The sequence below is a fragment of the Rattus rattus genome, chromosome 17 (genome assembly GCF_011064425.1).
Source record: "Rattus rattus isolate New Zealand chromosome 17, Rrattus_CSIRO_v1, whole genome shotgun sequence".
Lineage (NCBI taxonomy): Eukaryota > Metazoa > Chordata > Mammalia > Rodentia > Muridae > Rattus > Rattus rattus.
The window spans coordinates 44316490-44339922 of NC_046170.1; the positions used below are offsets into that span (position 1 = coordinate 44316490).

Below are 23433 nucleotides of genomic sequence, written 5' to 3' on the forward strand. Positions count from 1 at the left end.
AGCTGGCCAGGGATGCTCTGGCAAGCGGGGCGGGGCGCCGGGCTAATTCACCGTGCAGACTCCATCCGAATCGGAGCAGCTCTCCACAATGATCCTCCCCACGAAGCCCTCCGACCCGCCCCTGACTGCCAGCCGCGAGAGGCGAGCCCTCATTCGCTGAGCTGACGCCTGGCTCCCCGCCCCCCGCCCCGTTACTCTCGCTCTGGAAATTACAACTCCTGGGCGCGCGGCGCGGCGCGGCGGGCGGGCGCGGGAGGCGGCGGGGCCGGGAGGGGATTCCCGAGCCAGCGGGTGTTCGCCACCCCCCCCACCCCCGCCGCTGCAGCGTGGCGCGGCCAAGGTCAGGGGCACCGCAGGAACGGGAGCCCGCGAGGCGAGCCCGGGACGCTGCTCAATACGGGCCTGTGAGGAGGCAGCTCCGAAAGCAGCGGCCCGAGCAGCAGGACGGCGACGGTCTCCGGGCCGGGGGATGCCGGGGGCCGCGGTGGCACAACAGCCTGGCGGGGGGTGCGCCTGGGGTGCGGGCCCGGATTCCCTGCCCATCCGCTCGCGGGCGCTGTCCGCCGTCTGGTGGTGCTGAACCAGCCCTGGCCCCGCTGCTCGGGCACTGGCCAAGAGCTGGTTAGGGGCGGGGCGCTCGCAGAAGGAAGACTCGGGGCAGCGGCGCTGCGGAGCCCGGCTCAGTAGCCTTGCTGGCTCACAGCAGCGAGTCACTGGTCCTTCGTAGAGTGGAGGCACGAGGTACCCCTGACGGCGCTGCTGCTGCCTATTCACCACCTGGACAACCTCGGAGGCCACGGCGAGGGCTGCTGGCCACCTTCATACGGCCGCCTCTGGTGAGGGAGCCTCGCCCTCAGGAGGTGAGGACCCCTCCTTTCTCTGGCGGCCAAGCGTCTTAGGGCGGTGGCCTGAGGACAGAGAGGGGGCGTGCCACCCTCGGGTGAAGACAGCATGCCCGTGTAATACCCCCGCCTCCTGACTCAAGAGCGCTGACATCGCCTGCCCAGCTGCGCTTGTCTTCGGAGCTTTGACCATCCTTGGCTGGTCCCGAGCGGCTCTGGCCGCGGGCGCGGCGATGGAGGAGGAGCTGAAGTGCCCAGTGTGCGGATCCCTGTTCCGGGAGCCCATCATCCTGCCCTGTTCTCACAATGTCTGCTTGCCGTGCGCCCGCACCATCGCGGTTCAGACCCCGGACGGCGAGCAGCACCTGCCCCGCCGCTCCTTCTTTCGCGGGGTGCCGCCGCCGCCGCCGCGCCCCCTCCGGATCAGGATGCAGCCGCCGGCGCGACCTGCGGAGGCGCGGGAGCTAGTACAGCCGGAGGCCTGGGCGGCGGGGCGGCCGGTGGCGGAGACCACGCGGACAAGCTGAGCTTGTATAGCGAGACTGACAGCGGCTATGGCTCCTACACCCCCAGCCTCAAATCCCCCAATGGAGTCCGCGTGCTGCCCATGGTGCCTGCGCCTCCGGGTTCTTCTGCCGCCGCGGCCCGAGGCGCCGCCTGTTCCTCGCTCTGCTCGTCCTCCAGCTCCATCACCTGCCCGCAGTGCCACCGCAGCGCCTCCCTGGATCACCGCGGCCTGCGAGGCTTCCAGCGCAACCGGCTACTGGAGGGCATTGTGCAGCGGTACCAGCAGGGCCGTGGGGTTGCTGCGGGGGCATCTGCAGCCCCGGCGGTGGCCATCTGCCAGCTGTGCGACCGCACCCCACCGGAGCCGGCAGCCACTCTCTGCGAGCAATGCGACGTGCTCTATTGCGCCACCTGCCAGCTCAAGTGCCACCCGTCCCGGGGCCCCTTCGCTAAGCATCGGCTAGTTCAGCCACCGCCGCCGCCCGCACCCCCAGAGGCTACCTCTGCTTCAGCCGGTACTTCCACCGCCTCCAGCGCAGGAGGATGCAGGAGCCCAGGGGGTGCCGGGGCCCCCGTGCCCCGAAAGTTCCCCACGTGCCCGGAGCACGAGATGGAGAACTACAGCATGTACTGCGTGAGCTGTCGGAGCCCGGTGTGCTACATGTGCCTAGAGGAAGGCAGGCATGGCAAGCACGAGGTGAAGCCGCTGGGGGCAACGTGGAAACAGCACAAGGTAAGCGTTGGCTGTGTGGGGATGCCAACCAGAGCGGAAGTTCAGAGATTCTCCAGATCCTTTCTTGGGGAATTGCTGGAAGGTGGGCCTGAAGGCAAAACAGTAATCACTCCATCCGTCCATCCGTCCATCCGTCCATGCATGCATGAATGCATACATACATACCGTCCACCCACGTGTTCATCTCTCCATCCATCTATTCATGCATCCATCTATCCATACATTGGACTACATATCCACCCATGCTTCCATCCAACCCTTCATGCATCTATGCATATCATCAGTACGTTTCTGGACCTATATGTTCATACATGCGTGCATTCGTCCAAGGATCCCAGCAGTCGCTGTCTGACCAACGCTCAGTCGACCATGTACTCTGCACTGGGTATTTATTGGCTTGGTGGGTTATGAAAAGGACTTGTTGAGTTTCCTTTCTGAGGCAAAGGGTTGCCAAAGCACAGAAGCAGGGCTCTCGCCCAGAGTCTAAGGTACACTGTCGGAGCTCCCTTCCCCCCTTGTAAGGGAGGGATGGGTTTTAAAGTGAGACTGTTAGCAGCTGGCCATAGGAACCCTTCTGAAGGTTCCTCCTTGAATCTGTGGCCTAGGCAGAGAGGCAGCACCCCAGCTCAAGGTCCCTGGAGCCTTGTACTTCTTCCTCCATAGCCTTCATCAGCTTCACCTCACTGAACAGAAAAGCTCTTTCCTTTTCAGCTTCCAGAGAAGGACTGTCTCCTCCTTCACTTAGTTTCCAGCTAGCTCTATGCCCAGAATTCCTCTAAGACTTGTAGAGAAGAGGCAATGTCTCTTGGGCTGTGGAAGAGAGTTGAAGTGAGGGGGGAGGTGTCCTTCCAGGAAAGGAGTGTGGTTTCCCCTAGAGTCCTTCTCTTGCCTGAGGCTCTGCCACTGTAGCTGTGGAGGAGCAGAAGACCACGTTTTTACTAAAAGACCAAGCACATTAGCCTACAACCTCCCGCTGGGGACTGGCTAGGAACAGTACTACTCTTCGAAACTTAGACCTGGTACTTTGCTCTCTTCTTTTCCTAAAGCCGTGACAGTCCGCCTGGGCCCTTCGCCGGCCCTCAAGGCAAGGTCAGGGCAGCTCCTCACCTGACATTCTATCCAGTGTCTTTGTGTGACCGGCCTCAGTGCCTCCTTAGACACAGAGCAGGTTAGAGTCACTCGTTCACGGTGCATTTCACAGTCCCCTCCTTCAGAAACCCGCCCTGGAAGGTGTAAGAGGTGCCCAGACTGTCCGCCAAGAATTGTTGCCTATAGTCACACAGAGTAGAGCCACGGGAAAATAAGGCAGCTTGCTGAGGTAACTCGTACAAACCTCAAACAGCCCAGAGTAGCCAGATAGAGATGTGGCTTATCTGTGTGGAAGACAGGATTACTGTATGTTCTTACATCTGCTACAATAAACATATGCCACTATGAGAATTCAATATTTAGAGGAGGTTGGGTTTTTTTGTTTCTGGTTTTGTTTTTTTAAGATCCTCTCCTACTTACTGCGTGGTTCGGGCTGGCGTCGAACCCACAACCTCCTTCCTTCTCAGCCTCTTGAGGGCTGGGGTTACAGATGTAAGCCGTAGGATACAGCATACTTTTAAATGAAAACTATAGGGGGGAAAGTAAATAGAGAACCCATTAGAAATCTACATTGGAGAGGGAATCTCATTGAATGCCTAAGAGCAGGGGTTCTCAGCAGGGGTAATGTGCACTTTCACCCCAGCTCCCCCTGGCACTCTGAAAGGTCTGGAGATTTGGCGGGCAACACTAGTGACCAGTACAACTGAGACCCTGCAGTACCCCCTGCAGAGAAGCCCTGCTCTAGGGTCCCACAGCCTTGCTTCCCCAGCTCAGCCCTGCAAGTTACTAGCTGTATGTGCACGCTCGCTTAAGCTGCCTTAACTGTGAACCGGGTGTAGGTAACACCCAGCTTGGATTCTTGTCGACCGGGTAAGTATGATCCTCTGTGCACAGCCCCCAGTGTGGCACTCAAGCCATTAAATGTTATTTGCTGTTTTATGGTATTGATGCTTGACCCATGGATTTGTGGACGGCTACCGGGCAGCGCACCCCGTGCTTTCGGCCTCGTTGACTTGGAGAAAGTAGCAGGTGGTGACTGTGAATATTTTTCTCTGGATTTGTTTCCGTTTAATTGGTATGCTTTTAAAACTTGCAGCTGTTGTTCTCTGCGTGTGTGCACACTTACTTGCGCCACGGTGCGAGTGGGCTGGTACGAGAACAACTGTTAGGAGTTGGTTTTCTCTTGTCATCTGGGTTCCTTGGGTGGAGCTTGGTCGGGTCATCAAGCTCGGCAGAGAGTGCCTTTATTCACCGAGACATCTCCCAGCATGTTGGCCTTCACGTGCTTCCTTTTGATTTTTTTTTTTGTTTAATTTATTTTACTGAATGTATGGGAGTGTGTCGTACATGTATCCACACATGGGTATGGGTGCACATCTGTGCATGCACTCGTAGAGGGCAAAAGTTGGTGTCCAGTGCTCTCCTCCATAGAACTCCACCTTACATTCCAAGACAAGGATTTTTACTGAATCTGGAGTTCACGGATGGGCCAAGATGGCTGGTCAGTGAGTCCCTGGAATCCTCCTGTCTCTGCCTGCCTAGACACTACAGATATGTAGTGACCCTGTGCTCAGCCTATATAGATCTTGGGGGTTTTTGCTTGGGTAGCAGGTGCTTTACCCACTGAGTCGTCTCCTTATCTCTTTGGGGTATTGTTTATACTTTAATGACTGAGAATATTTGCCCCAGATTATGGTCCCGCACACCACATTCTGTGGCATATGGCATGGCAGTGTGGCTGACCTCTTGTTTCATCTCTTAAGTGAGTAGACATCACTTTGTAAATTAAAAACAATCAGGCATGGAGAGGTGGCTCAGCAGTTAAGAACACCTGCTGCTCTTGCTGAGAACCCGAAGGTGGCTCAGTGGTTAGGAACGCGTTGTTCTTGCAAAGGATCAATTTGGTTCCCAGAGCTCACATCGGTCTTCAGCTCCTGGGAATCCAGAGCCCTCTTCTGACTCTCTCGGTCACTAGCACTCACACACATATCCACATGCACCCATGCACACGAGTGTGAAACACACATACACCAATTTTTTTTAAAAAGAAGTTTAGGTTTGAAATTTCCCATTCAGATTTCATGAACTATTAGGTTTCATAGACTAGAGGGCCAAGACTAATTTGGGGTCCTGTTACCCAAACATTTATAGTGTTAAGGATTCAGAGCAGAGAGCTGAATTGTATATTCAAATTCATGAGAGAGAGAAAATGTCTTGCATGGAAAAATAAGTTTGGGCTGGAGAGATGGCTCAGCGGTTAAGAGCACCCGACTGCTCTTCCAGAGGTCATGAGTTCAATTCCCAGCAACCACATGGTGGCTCACAACCATCTGTAAAGAGATCTGATGCCCTCTTCTGGTGTATCTGAAGACAGCTACAGTGTACTTGTATATAATAAATAAATAAATCTTTAAAAAAAAAATAAGTTTGATACTGGGCTAAGGTTTCAGGGTCTGAGGTCATGCAGGAAAAAAAAAATCAGTGGTCATCCCTGGCTTGGTGGCAACAGCAGTTTAATAAATGTTTCTCTTGTCAACTTCAATTACTCTGCTTGGTAATGAGAACACCGGAGAAACACATGGGTATCTGCCCTGCACCATGGACAGCGTTGTCATAGGCAGTGTCACGGGCAGTGTTACCTGGAATGTGACTGTGCAGATCTTGGGTTTGAGTCATGCACCTAGTGCTCCAGCTTCTGGAAGCTAAGGCATCCTCCTAAATCCAGGAGACACAATGAGAGAGAGAGAGAGAGAGAGAGAGAGAGAGAGAGAGAGAGAGAGACAGACAGACAGAGACAGAGACAGAGACAGAGACAGAGAGACAGAGACAGACAGAGACAGACAGAGACAGAGACAGACAGAGACAGAGACAGACAGAGACAGAGACAGAGAGACAGAAACAGACAGAGACAGAGAGACAGAAACAGAAACAGAGACAGAGACAGAGAGAGACAGAGAGACAGAAACAGAGAAACAGAGACAGAGACAGAGACAGAGACAGAGCTATCAGGCTCTCCTTTCCAGCTTCCAGGGAAACTACAGTGTGAAGACCCCACTGGTGGAGCGAGAATGGCTGGAAGATGACTCAGGGGAAGACGGTTCAGTGGTCAAAGTGCTTGCCTTGAGACTATGAGGACCTGGGTTTGATCCCCCAGCACCAAACATAAAAAAATAGGCATGGTGCTCTGCACCCGTGATCCAGCACTGGGGGGTGGGAAGGTGGAGATAAGATGGCACTCCTGACCAGCCAGCCTAGCCTACTTGGAAAGCTCCAGGTCAGTGAAGAAACTTGTATTATAAAACAGGGAGGAAGGCTCCTGAGAATGAAACCTGAGGTGTGTCCTCTGGCCTCCAAGTACATGCACACTCGTGTACAAATATACCCCTCCTCCACCTGCATGCACACACATGTGCATATAACCCCCCTTTTCAGTACCTGAATACACAAACACAGGAACAGTCGAAAACAAAACAACGGGCTGAAGACATGGGTCTGTGAAGGCTCGAGGACCTGAGTGCAGATCCTCAGCCCCTGTGATCTCTGTACTTGGAAGGGAGAGGTGGGAGGGTCCCAGGGCTGCATGGCCGTTAGTCAAACAAGTTAATCCCAGTCTATGTGGAGCATAGTCAAGGAAGACACCTAATGTTGACCTCTGGCCTCCACACACACTTTCATACACATCCGTATATACATGTGCACACGTCTGTATGGAAACACACACACTTCCAAATGCGAATCTTACTTGGGGCTGGAAGGGGATCACAGCCGAACACAGTATCTAGCTCTGACCTGAGACCATAAGCCCAGGGCTGGAGACATGGCTCAGCGGTTAAGAGCACTGACTGCTCTTCCAGAGGTCCTGAGTTCAATTCCCAGCAACCACATGGTGGCTCACAACCATCTGTAATGGAATCCGATGCCCTCTTCTGGTGTGTCTGAAGAGAGTGACAGTGTACATAAAATAAATAAATTCCACTTCAGACTCTTGCTCTGGTGTAAGTTTCCCAGGAAGCCTCAGAGTCTCCGCTCTTTCCTGTTCTTGTCTAAACATCACAGAATCCACATCCCAGCCTGGGTGGGCTGCCAGAAGCTTGCTGGCCTGAGTTTCCGAGGCCAGAGATGCCTTCCATGCAGCTGTGCTAATTTTTCTGTGGCACCACGGAAGCTTCTCGTCTGATTAGTGCATCCCAAGTAAGGAGACTTTAGGTGACACCGATGTCTGCTGATTATCACCTTTTAAAAACAGCTTGGGAACCTGTAGGTCGTGTGGAAACACATTTTTGTATGGTTCTCCTGGAAGTGGATTAATCCTTTCAACCTACTTCGGAAGTGAAGGCATCCAACAGAGAGCTGTTGCCCTTTAGCCTGTTGGAGTGGAGCTTTACCCTGCACCACCATTCCACTTCACCAAGAGGGAAAGGTTGTTAAGGGCCTCAGGGCTTCCTAGCTGCATCTGAAATTCCTACTTCAAGGAGAGCATCACGCTGTAGGATGCGGGTGGTCAACCCTGCTTGAAAACATTGGATGAGACAGGTGCAGGGCCAGTCGGGCTACATAGAGAGAGCTTGGTGGTGTGCATGTGTGTGTTTGTGTGTGTGTGAGAGAGGGAGAGACAGACAGACAGAGACAGAGCAAACTGGATCTATACTTCAGTCGGTAGAGTTCCTGCTTACCACCCACGAGCCCCTGGGTTTCATCCTGAGCACCACATAGCTGGTCATGTTAACATAGGCCTGTAATCTCAGCGTGTGGGAAGGGGAGAGAGAAGATCAGAAGTTCAAGGTCATCTCGGTATTCGAGACGAGACTCAAAGGAGGAGGAAAGAGGTAGATGTTGATTTCTGAGCCGAGGTCTGTCAGGTTGTGAAATGCTGGTGAGGTCTGGTCAAGAGTTCTTAGATAGCCGCAGGACAGAATTGCAACAGAGAACACCTCACTGATGCCTGCTGACCTGGCCCCCACAGAGCAAGGGACAGTGTGATCTACAAAACTCAGGAAACACCAGGCTTTATCCTCTCTGGACTTGGGGCTCTTCCGAGGGCATGGGGTCCTTGGCATCTGGTCTCATCAGTGTGGTAATGAGTTTTACATACAAGGAGACAGCTGGCACTACCAGGATGAGAAACAAACTGAGTTTTCAAACTCCTGGCAATCCTCCTGCCTCCGCCTCTTGAGTGCTGAGATTACAGGTGTATGCCGCTGTGCCCATGAACATTCTCTTGCTTACCTCTTTGCCTGCTGTTGATCGACTCGTAGCTTAAGGTTATAAGCACAAGGCCACATGCTGTGTGTGATCCCAGCACTCCTATGGGCAAGAGGAGACCGAAGCAGGAGAATCACTTGAGACCCTCAGACCAGCCAGTCTGGAGTGTGTGGCACAGTGGCAGAAACAAGAGAGAACCTACGAAAAAACAATAACTCTGGGGACCACCCCAGACATTATGGGGTGTGGAGCAGTAACTATGGGGCCACCCAGGCATTATGGGGTATGAAAATGGCTCTGAGGCCACCCAGGCATTATGGGGTATGAAAATGGCTCTGGGGACCACCCCAGGCATTATGGGGTATGGAGCAATGGTTCTGGGGACCACCCATGCATTATGGGATATGAAAATGGTTCTGGGGACTACCCAGGCATTATGGGATATGAAAATGGCTCTGGGGACCACCCAGGCATTACGGGGTGTGGAGCAGGCTTTGTTGGAACAGCTACACTTGTTGACCTTGACCTATGATCATTGGCTTTGGAAAGATTGAGTGGGGACAGTAGATGCCAGATGGCCTATGAAACTGGAACTAGTCAGCATGTAGCCTTTTCAGAAGAACACTTTTTGACTTCTCTATTGGTAATGCAGCCACCAGCCCTGAACAGTTGTCTGTCCTAGGAACTTGAGGGACATGGAAGGCTCCACTGAAGCCCGGCCCTGTCAGGATCTATGTTTCAGAAACCCTAATGGGGCTCTAAAGTGTCTGATCGGTGACTGTCCCTGCAGGTCATACGAGATGTCCTTAGGTCCTTTAGAAATGGGCTCCTCGGCCCCTGGCTTCTGGGAGTTTTGACCGGTGTTCAGCTGGCTCTGGGTGCTGAGAGACAGCAGGGAGTTCAGGGCCTCCTGGTCTGGAGAGGGTGGAATGCTGCAGCAGGGATGTGGAAGGGCACAGGGGAAGCACTACCAGCCTGATGACTTCTGCTGCCCTCCAGGGATTGAACAAGAATCAGTTTGCTCTTGGTGCTTGAACTTCCTTCCACCTGTAACCTCAGCCATCTTAGAAAGCAACAGAGGGAAATGCCCGTCTGCCATGAGAAAGCTTCCAAACGATGGGAGAAGTCTCAAAGGTCACAGTCTCCCTCGATCAGAAAGTCAGGAAATTCCAAAAGTGGAGAAGACCCACTCTGCCCCACTTGGAAACTCTCCCTGCACACGGACGGTACCTCACGGACTGTAGACTGACAGCAGTGTGTCCCAGGCTGACCTCAAACTCAGTATATAGCTGAGGATGGCCTTGAACTCCTGATCCTCCTCGGTTCACTTCTGACTGCTGGTTTGGGCTGCCACACCTACTCTGTGGGGTGCTGAGGCTTGAGCCCAGGTTTTTGTGTGCGCTAGGCAAAGCACTCTACCAACTGAGCTTCCTCTCTTTAGCTGTATTTTCTAGTCAGCTCTTTCCAAACTCACAAGCTTTCCGGCAAGGAGACGAGGAGAAGGGGCTTAGCGAGAATTTGAATAGCAAGTCATAAAATACGCTTGTCTAAAAATGGCCCATCCGGAAGCCACGTGATGGCGCCACACGCCCTTAATCCCAGCATCTGGAAGGCAGAGGTGATCAGATATCTGAGAGTTTGAGGCCAGCCTGGTCTACAGAGTGAGTTCCAGGACAGCCAGGGCTACACAGAGAAACCCTGTCTCAAAAAGGCAAAAAGACAGGGTTGGAGGGATGGCTCAGGGGTTAAGAGCACTGACTGCTCTTCCAGAGGTCCTGAGTTCAAATCCCAGCAACCACACGGTGGCTCATGACCATCTGTAATGGGATCTGATGCCCTCTTCTGGTGTCTGAAGATAGTAACAGTGTACCTACATACGTACAATAAATAAATAAGTCTTTAGAAAAAAAAGCAAAAAGCCAGAGTGCAGCTCAATGATAGTGTTTGCCATAGCAGATATGAGGCCCTGGGTGTAACCCCTAGTACTATGCAACAACCACAGAAACTTCAAGAACAAAGCAGTTCTCTATCGCTCCTCAATGGACAGTTTGAATAACAGTAAAAACGCAACAGAAAGAGATGTATATATGAGCAACAGCGGTAGCAATGTAGACGTATGTGACAAGAAAATAGATGTGCCTGATCACCCTGAACGGAGGAGAGAAGTAAAGGGTTAGCTGATGACAGGCGTGGATGCTCTCACCTTTATCCAGCAGAACAGGAGAGAGGAGGTACTTATCGCTCACCTGTTGTTGGAAAGTCTGCCCAGGAGGTGCACAGCTCTATTAAAAGAAAAAAAAATAGGTCAAAGGACAGGAGACAGGGCTCAGAGATTGAGAGCTCCCCCCCCCCAGAGGACCAGAACTTGGTTCTCAGCATTCCATTCAGTGACTCATAAACGTCTGTCACTCCAGGGCACCTGACAACTTCTTCTGGTCTCCTTGGGCACCCACACTCACTTCCACATAAACACACTCAGATGCACACAATACACATTAATAATAATAACCTCTTTAAAAATCAGGTCAAGGCTGTGCTAGGCAACCACTTGGACTTAACCCAATCCTGCAATCTTTGATCCGAGTTGGTTAGGTAATGTCGACAAAACCAGGAGATTAATGGAATGTGATTAACCAGGAGGGTTTCCTAGTGGGAGAAGGAAGTCCGGTGTCACTCAGCAGGTCCTTGCCATCTGGGTGATCGCACTGAACTACCAGCCACTGCTGCTGCTGCTGCTGCTGCTGCTGCTGCTGCTGCTGCCGCTGCCACTTCCTGTTTTAAGCAGAGCTGACTGTCACTCTGCACCCCGCGTCCTTCTCTGAGTTTATGCCTCTCGGGAGCTGCTGCACTGCAGTCTGCCCATGAGAGCTGTGCTCTCCAAGTGTTATCATCTCCCCTTGGCACACAGCCCAGAGGCAGCTCAGTCAGAACCTCCATCGAGGTGCAAGGGCAAGGACCTGAATTTAGTCTGCAGAACCCGCATTAAAGGCTGCTCTGGTGGCCCATATTTGTAAGGATAGCAGTTGGGGGTGTGTGTGTGGGGGAGTCTGAGACAGGCAGGTCCCTTAGGCAGCCAGGTCCAGGCAATGGTCAAGGCCAATAGGAGAAGATTCGTCTCAAATGAAGGAGTGGAAAGGGGGAGGTGCCTGAGGAATGATAGTTAAGTTTGTCCTCTGACCTCCATGTGTACACAAATGCACACACAGACACACACATTCACACAGACACACATACACACACATAAACACACAGATTCACACAGACACAAACATACACACACATTCACACATACATACACACATTCACACACACAGATTCACACACACACACAAAAACACAGATTTACACACACACAGAGTCACACATACACACATACATAAACATACATAGACACACACAGACACACACATATACAGACACACACATACAAATACATAGACACACAGACACACACACAGATGCACACAAACATATACACACAGATTCATACAGACACAAACATACACAGGCATTCACACATACATACACACATTCACACAGACACACACAGATTCACACAGACACAAACATACACACAGACATTCACACATATATACAGACATTCACACAGACACACAGATTCACACAGACACACACAGATTCACACAGATGCAAACATACACATTCACACATACATACACACATTCACACACACACACAGATTCACACAGACACACACAAAAACACAGATTTACACACACAGAGAGTCACACATACACATACACGCACATACATAAACATACATAGACACACACAGACACACACACACATATACAGACACACATACAAATACATAGACACACAGACACACACACAGATGCACACAAACATATACACACATAAACACACAGATTCACACATATATAGACACACACATACACAAATACACATAGACACACATATACACACAGACACACAGACACTCACAGATTCACATATACACAGACACACACACAGACACACAGACACATACATACACACATATATACACACTATATACACATACAGACACACAAATCTATCATAGCAAAAGCAAAATAAGCAGATAATAGAGTGGGTAAACTGCTGGGCAATTTTGGATACATGATATGTCCTAAAGTGTGAATAAAATAACCAGTGGGCTTCTTTGTTGGAGAAGGTGGGGGAAAAATTATCCCAAGGTTGCTGAATTTCAGGTAGGACCTGGGGCTTGAAGACAGAAAAAAAAAGGAGTTCTGCCCACTAGGAAGCAGCAGGGAATCAGGAAGCAAGAGAGTAACCAGATGTCGGGAAGATGTCTATAGTGAGTGTGAACAGGTAGCAGGGGCAGAGAGATGAACAGGCAGGAGGCTGAAGATGTAAGGTTGAGGGTCTGGCAGGTGAAGGATTGAAACACAGTGTGATGGGCTCATGGAAGCCATTGGAGGGGCCTAAGCTGGGTAGTGATGTTTGTTTATTTAAAATAATTATTTTAATCTCTCTCTCTCTCTCTCTCTCTCTCTCTCTCAATCTGTGTGTGTGTGTGTGTGTGTGTGTGTGTGTGTGTGTACATGCAGGTGGGTGTCACAAGAGAGTGGCAGGTTCCCTGAAGCAGGAGTTTTAGGTGGTCAGGGGTCACCAGACAAGGATGCTGGTAACAGAACTATTGTCCTTTGAAAGAACAGCAAGTGCTCTTAACTGCTGAGCCATCTCTCCAGCCCGGTGATATTTATTACTAAGAAGGTCATTCTGGGGGCTGGGGATTTAGCTCAGCGGTAGAGCGCTTGCCTAGCGAGCGCAAGGCCTTGGGTTCGGTCCCCAGCTCCGGAAAAAAAAAAAACAAACAAACAAACAAAAAAAAAGAAGGTCATTCTGATCTCTGTTTGGGAACAACAAGAAAGCAGGAAGTCAGGCGGGAGAGGTGGCCTAGTGTCCTTTGTGGAATTCTCACACGTTTTCATCATTTTGCTCAGCTTTGCCGAAGACCCCTTTTGAATGTCTCAATCACTTTTCAAGTAACTGGAGCTAAAGTAGGGAGAGAAAGAAGCAAGAAAAGGGGTCTCTGTGAGGAAATGGCAGAGGGGGACCTAAGAAAAGGGAACTTCTAAGGAAATGGAGGAGGGGGACCTAAGAAAAGGGGGCTCTATGAGGAAATGGAAGAGGAGGACTTAAGAAAAGGGGAATCCATGAAGAAATGGAGGAGGGGGACCTAAGAAAGGGGGACTCCATGAGGAAATGGAGGAGGGGGACTTAAGAAAAGGGGGCTCTGTGAGGAAATGTGGAGAGGGGGAACCTAAGAAGTTGATGGAGAGGTGTGGTGTTACTTTTGGAATTTTGTTTTCTTTAAAAAACACAGGGTGTTTTCACTTTAGTGTAGGATGTGGAGCCACTTCTGATTGTCCACAGCAGCTGACCACGAATTCCCTAGTGCTCTAGCAAGGGTGTATTTTGCCAGTGGCAGATAGTTTCTGAGATTGTGTGTTGCTTGGGATTCTGTGGGCTTTTCAGAGGGTACATAAGTGCTAGAGCCCTGGTAGGTGGGGTGGTGGGCTGTTGGTTATTGGTTGGTTGCTTTTGGTCGTGGTTTGTTAAGTAGTTGTGTGCAAAGAAGAAAGAGGAAGAAAAAATTAGATACCCCAATGATGAAGAGAAACCTGCCCTGGGGAACTCACTCACAGCCCCTAAACAAGCAGGAAGTTGTCTAAAGATAATGAACCCCCTTCCTTTTTATCCTTTTTTCTCTACTATCTAGTGTTAGGGGGTTGAGAAGATGGGAAAAGGGTGGAGAAGGGTTGAAGAAAGAAGAGCCCACAAAGTAGAAAAAGATTGGCTACAGAGAGGTTGATTTTAAATAGTTGTTAGCTCTGGTCGTATAAGTGGCCAAGAGGCTCTTGTCACAGCATGAACAAGAAACCAAGAAGAGTGGCAAAACCAAGCAGGGTGGTGAATGCCTTTAATCCAAGCACTGGGGAGGCAGAGGCAGGTAGGTCTCTGGCCTACAGTGAGTTCCAGGACAGCCAAGGCTACACAGAGAAACACTGTCTCAAAAAACTAAATAAGAATAACAGGAAGAAGAGGAAGAAGAAAGAAAGAAAGAAAGAAAGAAAGAAAGAAAGAAAGAAAGAAAGAAAGAAAGAAAGAGAAAGAAAGAAAGACAGAAAGAAAGGAAGGAAGGAAGAACAGCAGCATTCCACATACTACTGGACACACATGGAGCCAGTCCTCAGGGTAAAACAGAAGAGGGAGTGGGGGAGGAAGTCAGGGTCCAGTGGAGCAGAGGGAGATGGATGGGGAAGGATGAGGCATCTAAGCAGAGAGCCAGAGGCTAGTTACTTATTTATTTGCTTAGGTAATTTGAGCACAGGGATGAACTGCAACAAAGTCTCATTCGCCATTCTTGTCACAGAAGCAATTCTATTACAGTTTCCAAGACCTGATCCAAGTCGGTATTTGGTTTTGAGATACCAAAGACTTGAGCTCATGGAGAGCTCATCTTGATTTTAGGGTACAAAAACTATAACCTGCCCGGTCCTAGAGACACAGGGGAGGAGGGAGAAGGAGAAGGAGGAGGAGGAGGAGGAAGAGGGAGGAGGAGGAGGAGGAGGAGGAGGAGGAGGAGGAGGAGGAGGAGGAGGAGGAGGAGGAGGAGGAGGTGGTGGTGGTTTGGGGGTGATGAGGGCCCCACCTGGCTCTGCTTGGCATTGGTCCAGCTATGGTTAAGGTTGAGATTCCGGTATGGGGTTTGCACCTGACACTCCCCCTCCAGACTCGTTCTTGTTGCTGACGGTGCAGGACCTGAGCTATTCTCTGGTCTGCAAGCGCGACTTGTGTTCATTTTCACTTTGCTTTCCCAACCTTTGAATACTCTCAAGGTCTCCAAACGAGCATTTATTCTAACACCGGAACCAGCTTTAAAAATAGAGTTTCGTCTTAATTAGACTCTTATCATCCACACCTGTCGGTGACTCCACGCAGCCAACAGAGCCTGGCGTGATCTCTTCATTCCTCAGTCATCTTTATACGCCGCACACATAGCTAACAGCGTAATTCAAGAATCCTGTGAGCAAGGATCCCACCTTACTGTGACTTTTGTACTCCCAGCACCCAGCAGGGCAGCCGGCACTCAGGAATCCACAAGAACCTTTACTGAGTATTGAATGAGACGTAACCCTGGAATGTATGCTAATGTCAATACCGTAGATTATTAGTTCAGAGCAGACACTAAGAACTGCTCATTGACTCATGGAGCTGAGAGACTCACAAAGGGAGGGTCATCACAGGACAAAGTGTGAGAGGACAAGTTGAACATCTTCCCAGGTGCGTGTTTCAGTGCAATGTGAACTCACTGCCGGCTGCCCTCTCTCCCCTTCCCTTCCCTCCTCTCCCCCTCCCGTGCCTTACCCCCTATCCTCCCCCATCTCCTTCCCTCTCTCCCTTGTCCTCCTTCTTTCTTGACATCTCCTGTCCCTTTCCGTGTCCCCCTCCCCTCCCTCCTTCCCATTCCTGCCTGCCTGCCCCTGATTTTTTTTTTTTTTTTTTTTTCTGTGTCAGAAGCAATCAGTTGATCTCACCAGAGGACTGGCGCCATCTGGGAAACGATGATGTGACTTTTCTGTCTTCTTGCCTGAGAGAATACACTGGGTGTGAATGCCCCATGGATGGAGGAGGCCAGGGCAGGCAGAGGAAGTAGGTTACAGAGATGGGGATCCTGGAAGGCAGTCACTTGCCATTTGTGTTAAAGACAGTGTGCTTTTTCCTGCATGCTCTGTGCACGGGAGCACACTTTTATGGGGACGAGGAGAGAGGCCAGAGGTCCACATCCTGTATCTTCCTCAATGGTTCTCCACTTTGTATTTTTGAGATCACTGAGCCTGCAGCGTATTGATGGGGGCTGTCTGACTCATGAGCTTCAGGAATCTGCTTTTCACGCCATAGGTGCTGGGGACCCAAACTCAGGGCCCCATGCTTGTGCGGAGCCATCTCCCCAGCCCAGAGACAATGCATTTTAATGACTTAACACCAATGTCTGCCTCAAGTCACAGGAGGGAAAGCCAGGAAAGCCGTGGTCACTGCTATTGTCACGATTATTACTACAAAAATAGAGGCTGAGTGTGCTGCAGACTGCTTCCCTGCCCAGGTGGTACAGGAGAGAACGATTTAGCCTCAGCACCCTCTGGTGGTAGGGCTTACACAGGACATCTATTATAACTGTCCTGTGAGAATTAGAAGCTTGTAGGCTTGCCCTAATTGTCCTGTTCCCCGGCTGACTGGGGGGCTATGCCACATTCAGTGAACATCTAGACCAGCAGTTCTCAGCCTTCCTAATGCTGTGACCCTCTAGTTCATGAGTTTAGTCCTCATGTCCCGGTGACCCAACCATGAAATTATTTTGTTGCTACTTCATTTTGCTACTGTATTATGAGTTGTAATGTTTTCTGGTGGTCTTAAGTGACCGCTGTGAAAGGGTTATTTGACTCCTCCCCAAAAAGGTCACGACCCATAAGTTGGAAACTGCTGGCATAGAGAGAGCTTTTCCAACCTTATGGTCTGCCACTAAACAATGTATCGAACCCAAAAGATCTGGTTCATTTGAAACTGTGTCTTCAGGTCAGTTTCTTAGCTTCTGTGAGCCACAGGAAAGGCCCGTGTGTGTGGATTAATCAGAAAGAGTTGGCAGGGTGCCATCAAAGGTGCTGGCACCTGGCCGGCCTCTCTTCTGGAAAGTTCGATATCCATTTGTGTTATGAGGACAAAATGCACGTGCGCCGTGATTTCATCTCATGAATATTCATGAAGGACTAGTGCTAGAAGAAAAGACTGTACTTTTCATTGGCTGGAGTTGCCCTGATAAGTCAGTGCAAACCAGGTGGCTTAAAACAACAGATCCATCCTCCACACTGCTGGGGCTGGAGGCTGAAACCAAGGTGTCAGCAGGCACAACACCCGGTGCCGCCCAGGCCCCGCCCCCGCCCCAAAAGGATCCAAGAAGAATCTGGTCCAGCAGTTCCGTGGTAGTTCTGTAGCTCAGTCTTCCCAGGATTCTCCGGGTGTGACTATGTCAAACTTTTTGCCCCTGTGACAAATTCCTAAAAGAAAAAAAAAGGGGGTGGGGTGGGGGTGGGATTGTAACTAAAGCAATGGCCGAGTGGGTGAAGCTCACCGTGCGAGCATGAGGAACTGAGCTTGCATCTCGGCACCCAAAGAAGAGCGTGGCCGCATGCATCTACATTCTGGCCGCTTTTCTTTTCTTTTCTCCTTTTTTTTTTTTTTAAAGATTTATTTATTGTAATGAGTACACTGTAGCTGTCTTCAGACACACCAAAAGAGGGCATCAAATCTCATTACAGATCGTTGTGAGCCACCATGTGGTTGCTGGGATTTGAACTCAGGACCTCAGAAAGAACAGTCAGTGCTCTTAACCACTGAGCCATCTCTCCAGCCCCTGGGCGCTTTTCTAGGTGGTCGGATTTTGCTTAAAATCTGTTTCTTTTGCTTTGGTGGAATGTGGCCAAGGCCTTTAGAGGTGATAGTTTTAACAGCAGTTCTCTCTCTCTTTTTTTTTTTTTTTTTTTTCCTTTTTTCGGAGCTGGGGACCGACCCCAGGGCCTTGCACTTGCTAGGCAAGCGCTCTACCGCTGAGCTAAATCCCCAACCCCAGCAGTTCTCAACCTGTGGGTCTCAACTCCTTTGGAGTTGAATGGCACTTTCACAGGGCTAGTATATCAGATATCCTGAATCTCTGATATTTACATTACAATCACAGCAGTAACATAATGACACTTACGAAGCAGCAATGAAGATAATTTTATGGTCGGGGTCACCACCACATGAGGACTGTATTAGACGGTTGCAGCCTTAGGAAGGCTGAGGACCCCTGCATATATGCCTGGTAAAACTGTCAAAAGTGGAACTCGGGGCCATCTTAGTCCTAATGCTGGGTGGAAAGTGGCTACAGAACTCAGCTCCTCGCTGCTGGGTCTCTGTGCAATCCAGACACCTCCCCGACCTGTCATCCAAGCAAAAATAAACCATTTGTTCCACAAATATTTATTAGACGAGACAAGTAAGGTCTCCATCTCTCAAGACCAAACAGTTTAGTCCCAGGAAAAGTCAGCACGGGAGGTTAGTGGAGTGAAGGTAAGAGCTGCCGAGATCTGAGCCCCTCCACCAGGCTGGAGGGAGAACCAGACCCAGAAAACCCAGAACAGGGAGAAAAGCTGTTTCAGGTGGCAGCAGATCCTTGATACACATGGGCATAGCAGACAGGGGATGCAGAGCTGGCTGTCTTGATTTGTTTGTTCATTTGGTTGACTGGTTGGTTGAGACTGTGTCTTATTCTATAGCCCAGGCTGCCTGGAGCTCATGTAACCCAGGCTAGCGTTGAACTCACACATATTCTCCTGTCTCAGCTTCCTTAGTGGCAGGCTTACAGGTGTAAACAACCGTTCTCAGCTCTTTCTTGAGTCTTGCTTCCTATGGTGGCCTTCCAAATCCTCAAACCTCAGAATTGGCCTCCCTCAAAGTCCGCCCTGCAGCTGCCTGACTGCTAACCCCGCAAGGTGGCCCAGTGGGTAACTAGCCTTGGGACCACTGGGCATAGGGTGGGCTGCCCATGAGGACACAGTGTGAGGAAGGACATGGCAGACAGTTTCCAGGCCAGATGTAGCTGGTCTCAGTTAAATAACTAAAGAGCCACCCATCTCATTGATGGCCAGTTTATGATGTTTGCCAAAATTGTTCTGCCCGGAACCCTGGTCAGGTGTTGTTTGTTTTGTTTTGATGAACTTAACATTATTACTGAGACAGAGTGTCACAACATGAAACAGGCTGGCCTTGAACTTGTGATCCCCCAGCCTTGTCCTAATGCATACTAGGATTACAGGCATGGGCCACCATGCCCAGCTTGGTTTATGTCTTGAAGACAGCTTCCAGAATTCTCTGACAAGGGCACAGCCCACACCCTGAGCTTGAGCTCTCGTGACCAGGTGCTTCCTTCCACTTTCCATGCATTACCCTGCGTCTCTGGATCTGCTTACAATGTTGCTTTATAAGAGGTTTCTTGAGGCCACAGCTGCATGGGCTGGTAAGTCTGAGACAGCTGCTGAAAGGAGTGTTAGGGCCAGAATCTTGGGCTTCCGTCAGGCGTCTCCAGGCTGGAACAGAGGACTGTATTTCTAAGGAAGTTCTTGGAGGCTGATCCTCTCTGCAGGGCCCCACCCAAGAATGGTGGCCGGCCTGAACCATTTGTTGACTTATCCCTGCAGTGGATACTAATGTATCACAGTTCTGTATAGGAGCTCAGCCTGTGAGTCCCAGGCACCCTCGGGAGCGGGGAGGGGGGGCGGGGCAGGGCGAGCAGGAGCGGTGGGGGGGAGGGGCGGCAGGAATGGCGGAGGGAAGCAGGGATGGCGAGCCTTCTAGGTTGGGCAGTTACTATGAAGGGTGAAAGGTTAATGAACAGAGGAAGGGAAGGGATAGATTTGACTCCCCAGGCTTGGCAAACAGGGTGGCTCCAGAGCTGACACAGGAGGGGGGGGGTGTGTGAAGAGGAGGAGTTCCTGGTCTTTCTGGTTCGACATTTTGTCTGTTCCATCTTTAACATTTTTACTTTGAAAAAAATATGACTCGAGTTAGATCAAAGATCTGGGCCTGGTTTGGGGGATTGTCCTATCCTTGGTGACAGAAAAGTCGACTGTGTGGGATGGTGGTAGGGACTTGAGCCTGACTGGGGTCTGAAATATTTACAGTACTACTGACAGGAGACAGATCTGTGGCAGGAAGAGAGGGGATTGGCCAGGCAAGGACCCGTTTACCTTCTTGTCCAGAGAGCAGCAGCCATCAGAGGCCGGCTGTTAATTTCAAACAATTAGCTCACTAGTCTTTAATGTAGTTTCGGGATCAGCTAACAGAGAGTAGTCAACACTCACCTGCTGGTTAGTTTTAACTATCAACTTGACACACCTATCATCACCCAGGAAGACAGTCTGTCAGTGAGGGATTGCTTGAGGGCATGTCTCTGTGTGGTGGTGGTGGTGGTGTCTTTATTGAACTAATTAATGTGGGAAGACTTAGTCCACTGTAGGCGGAACCATTCCCTAGACAAGTAGTCCTGACCTGTATAAAAGAGAAAGAAGCTAGTCCAAAGCAAGCGAGCACAGATCCATGCATGTATCATTCTCTGAGCTCCTAACTGTGGTGGTGGCGTTCGGACTTCCTGCCTCCACTTCCCCATAGTCACTAACAGGCCATAACCTGGAATGGCCAAATGCATGCTCTCTCCCATAAGTTGTTTTTTGTTGGGTTATTCTTACCACAGTAATTCACCAACATCAGCTGGGAAATGGATTCACACTGGTCAGGGCATGTAGCTCAGCGATAGATTATCTACCTAGCATGTATGAGGTCCCCAGTTTCCCTCCCAGCCCCTCAAGTAAACGACAGCCACAGCAAAAGGAAAGCAAGCATGTATTGTCTAGCCCGTGAGGCGGTCATGGCTGCTTTTTAAGTGAGGACAACCTGGCGGGACCAGCTTGGCATCATGACGCAGAGGCACGGCCTCCACACTAACCAGCTTCTCCATTGTGTCCTCCCCAGGCCCAGCTGTCTCAGGCCTTAAACGGGGTTTCAGACAAGGCCAAAGAGGCGAAGGAGTTCCTGGTTCAGCTCAAGAACATTCTGCAGCAGATCCAGGTCAGTGGACTCTGGTGCCAGACAGACAGCGTGGCTGTCTGTCTAACACAGAGAGAAGCAGGGAAAGCCTTGGGACAAGTGGTTACCTGCAATGATTTTTTTTTAAAAGAGGGTTGACCTGTCCGGTTGTACAGTTGTGGGTGCTGAAGGTGCCACATTCAGCCTGCTTACATGCAGGTGACACCATTGGTGCTCAGGTGCGCCCCTTTATCCAAATCAAAATAGAAACACCCGGTTTCCTGAATGAACGTGCCATCTGAGTGTCTACACTATGCCCCATGCTGAGCCTGACAAACACAGAAATCAGGGAGCCTCGCTTCAGTGAGCTAAATGCAAGGAAGAGAGTTCAAGCTTGTGCACAAACAGAAGATCCACCTGCACAGAGGGAGGTCCAGGGCAGTTGGAGTCCTTGCTGGGGAAAAGGACAGAGGGTCCTGAACCCTCAGAGTTTCTTCTTCCTGTTCCTCTCATATCTTTCCTCATTATATATATGTATATATATGTATATGTATATATATGTATATGTATATATATATATGTATATATACACATTTTTAATTTTATGCATGGTCTCATTACAAAGCCCAAGCTGGCCTCAGACTCTCAATCCCCCTGCTTCAGCCTCTCAAGGGCTAAGATGATAGATATGTGACGCCCACCGGCCCGATTCCCATGGGGAGTCTTAAGTCACAGTCTTAAACATCACTTAAGTCTGATGTTTGGTGCACACAGATGTATCCATTTTCTCTGAACGCCACCACAAGAGATCAGAGATGGAGCAGAGGCAGCAACAGAAATGGATTCAGTTCAGAGTCTGCAAGTACAAGGTCACCGGCTGGCTCCTCCCGAGGCGCCTCTGCTTGGCTGGCAGATGGCAGTTCTCTGTGTCCTCGTGTGCTTGTCCCTCTGTGTGTGTCTGTGTCCTGATTTTTTTCTTCTTATAAGGACACCAGTCAGGTTGGACTGGGGCCACCCCGGTGGCCTCATTTTAACTTCCGGATTCAGACACAGTCACACTGCGTGGTCCTGGGGCTTATGATTCAGAATGGATCCGTGGGGACAATTTAGCTTGTAGCCAGAAGCCAGAATCTACCCAGATCCTAGAGGCCTAGAAACTGATGCAGACAGACAGACAGACTCACACTACTTTGTTTGATTTACCTTTTCTGATTACAAACAGCAAAGTGGGTGTTACAGAGATCGTAGAGTCTGGAAGATAGAACTGAGAAGAAGTCCACCAATATCCCATGCTTGTCACACACACACACACACACACACACACACACACACACATTACATATACACACATCTCAAATATATGGGATCATTCTGTGAACAACTTGTATCCTGTTTTCTTTCTCCTCTTTCTCCTCTTCCTCTTCCTCCTCCCCCTTTTGTTCAAGACAGGGTCTCTGGGCCAGTCTTCAGCTCACAGTCCTCCTGCCTCAGGCTCTCTGGTGCTGGGGTGGCAGGCATGTACGGCCTCACCCAGGCTTTTTCCCTCTTTATCCATCTCTCGTGCTCACTTTCCCATAGCGTTCAGCATCCTATGAACAGACCGCACACTGTCTGCACATGTAGACGTGCAGCGGTTCATGGAACCCTCCCTGGTGCACAGCCATGATGCTCGCCGTTCCCTCTGGACCACAGAGGCCGGCGCCTGCTCAGCATAGCCCTCTGCTTCCCTAGGAAAACGGACTGGACTATGAAGCCTGCCTGGTGGCCCAGTGTGACGCCCTGGTGGACGCCCTGACTCGGCAGAAAGCCAAGCTGCTCACCAAGGTGACCAAGGAGAGGGAACAGAAGCTGAAGGTGAGAACAGAGCGACCTGTTTCTCCGTGCATGGGGCTGGCGGCACCGCCTTAAGCAGCACTGCCTAGCTCTGAGTTATCAGCTCTGGTTGGCAGAGGAGTCTCAAGCAGTCTCCAAAGCCAGGTGGCCTGCAACTTCCGTCGTTGAATCAGCCTGTCCTCTCCTATTTGCTCTGGACTCCTGGGTCTGCTGGGGGCGGGGGGGGGCAGGATGGGAGGGTGGGAGGATCTTCTCTGGTCCTGCCTAATGTGTGGGACAGTGACAGAAACTGTCTGGCTCTGGTCTCCAGTTCCTTCTCCTTCTTCAGACCCTGATAGCTCATGCATCTATAATCGGCAATGAGTGTGGCCAGGTTCTGCCAAGGAACTTTGAGTCCTGTTCCTTATCTGACGTTAAGTTCCTGGCCCGGGGAAAGGCTCAGAATGCTCTGGAGTGGTTCCAAGGAGCTCTCTGCTAGAGGCATCCAACTCAATTAGTAAACACCATTTGTTTCTTTTAGAGAGGATCTCAGATAGCCCAGGCTGGCCTCCAACAGGTAGCCTAGGCTAGCCTCAAACAGGT

At 50.6% G+C, this 23433-nt stretch overlaps 1 protein-coding gene across 1 annotated transcript in view; it reads left to right on the forward strand.

Moving 5' to 3' along the window:
* The first annotated feature begins 257 nt into the window (after positions 1–257).
* The window catches only part of Trim67 (tripartite motif containing 67), a 35649-nt gene continuing 12473 nt past the window's right edge, over positions 258–23433 (forward strand). The window contains 4 exon segments of the mRNA XM_032887852.1: positions 258–1211; positions 1214–2082; positions 20965–21060; positions 22750–22872. Of these exon segments, the coding sequence (XP_032743743.1) occupies positions 1076–1211; positions 1214–2082; positions 20965–21060; positions 22750–22872 (1224 nt within the window). The 5' untranslated portion in view covers positions 258–1075.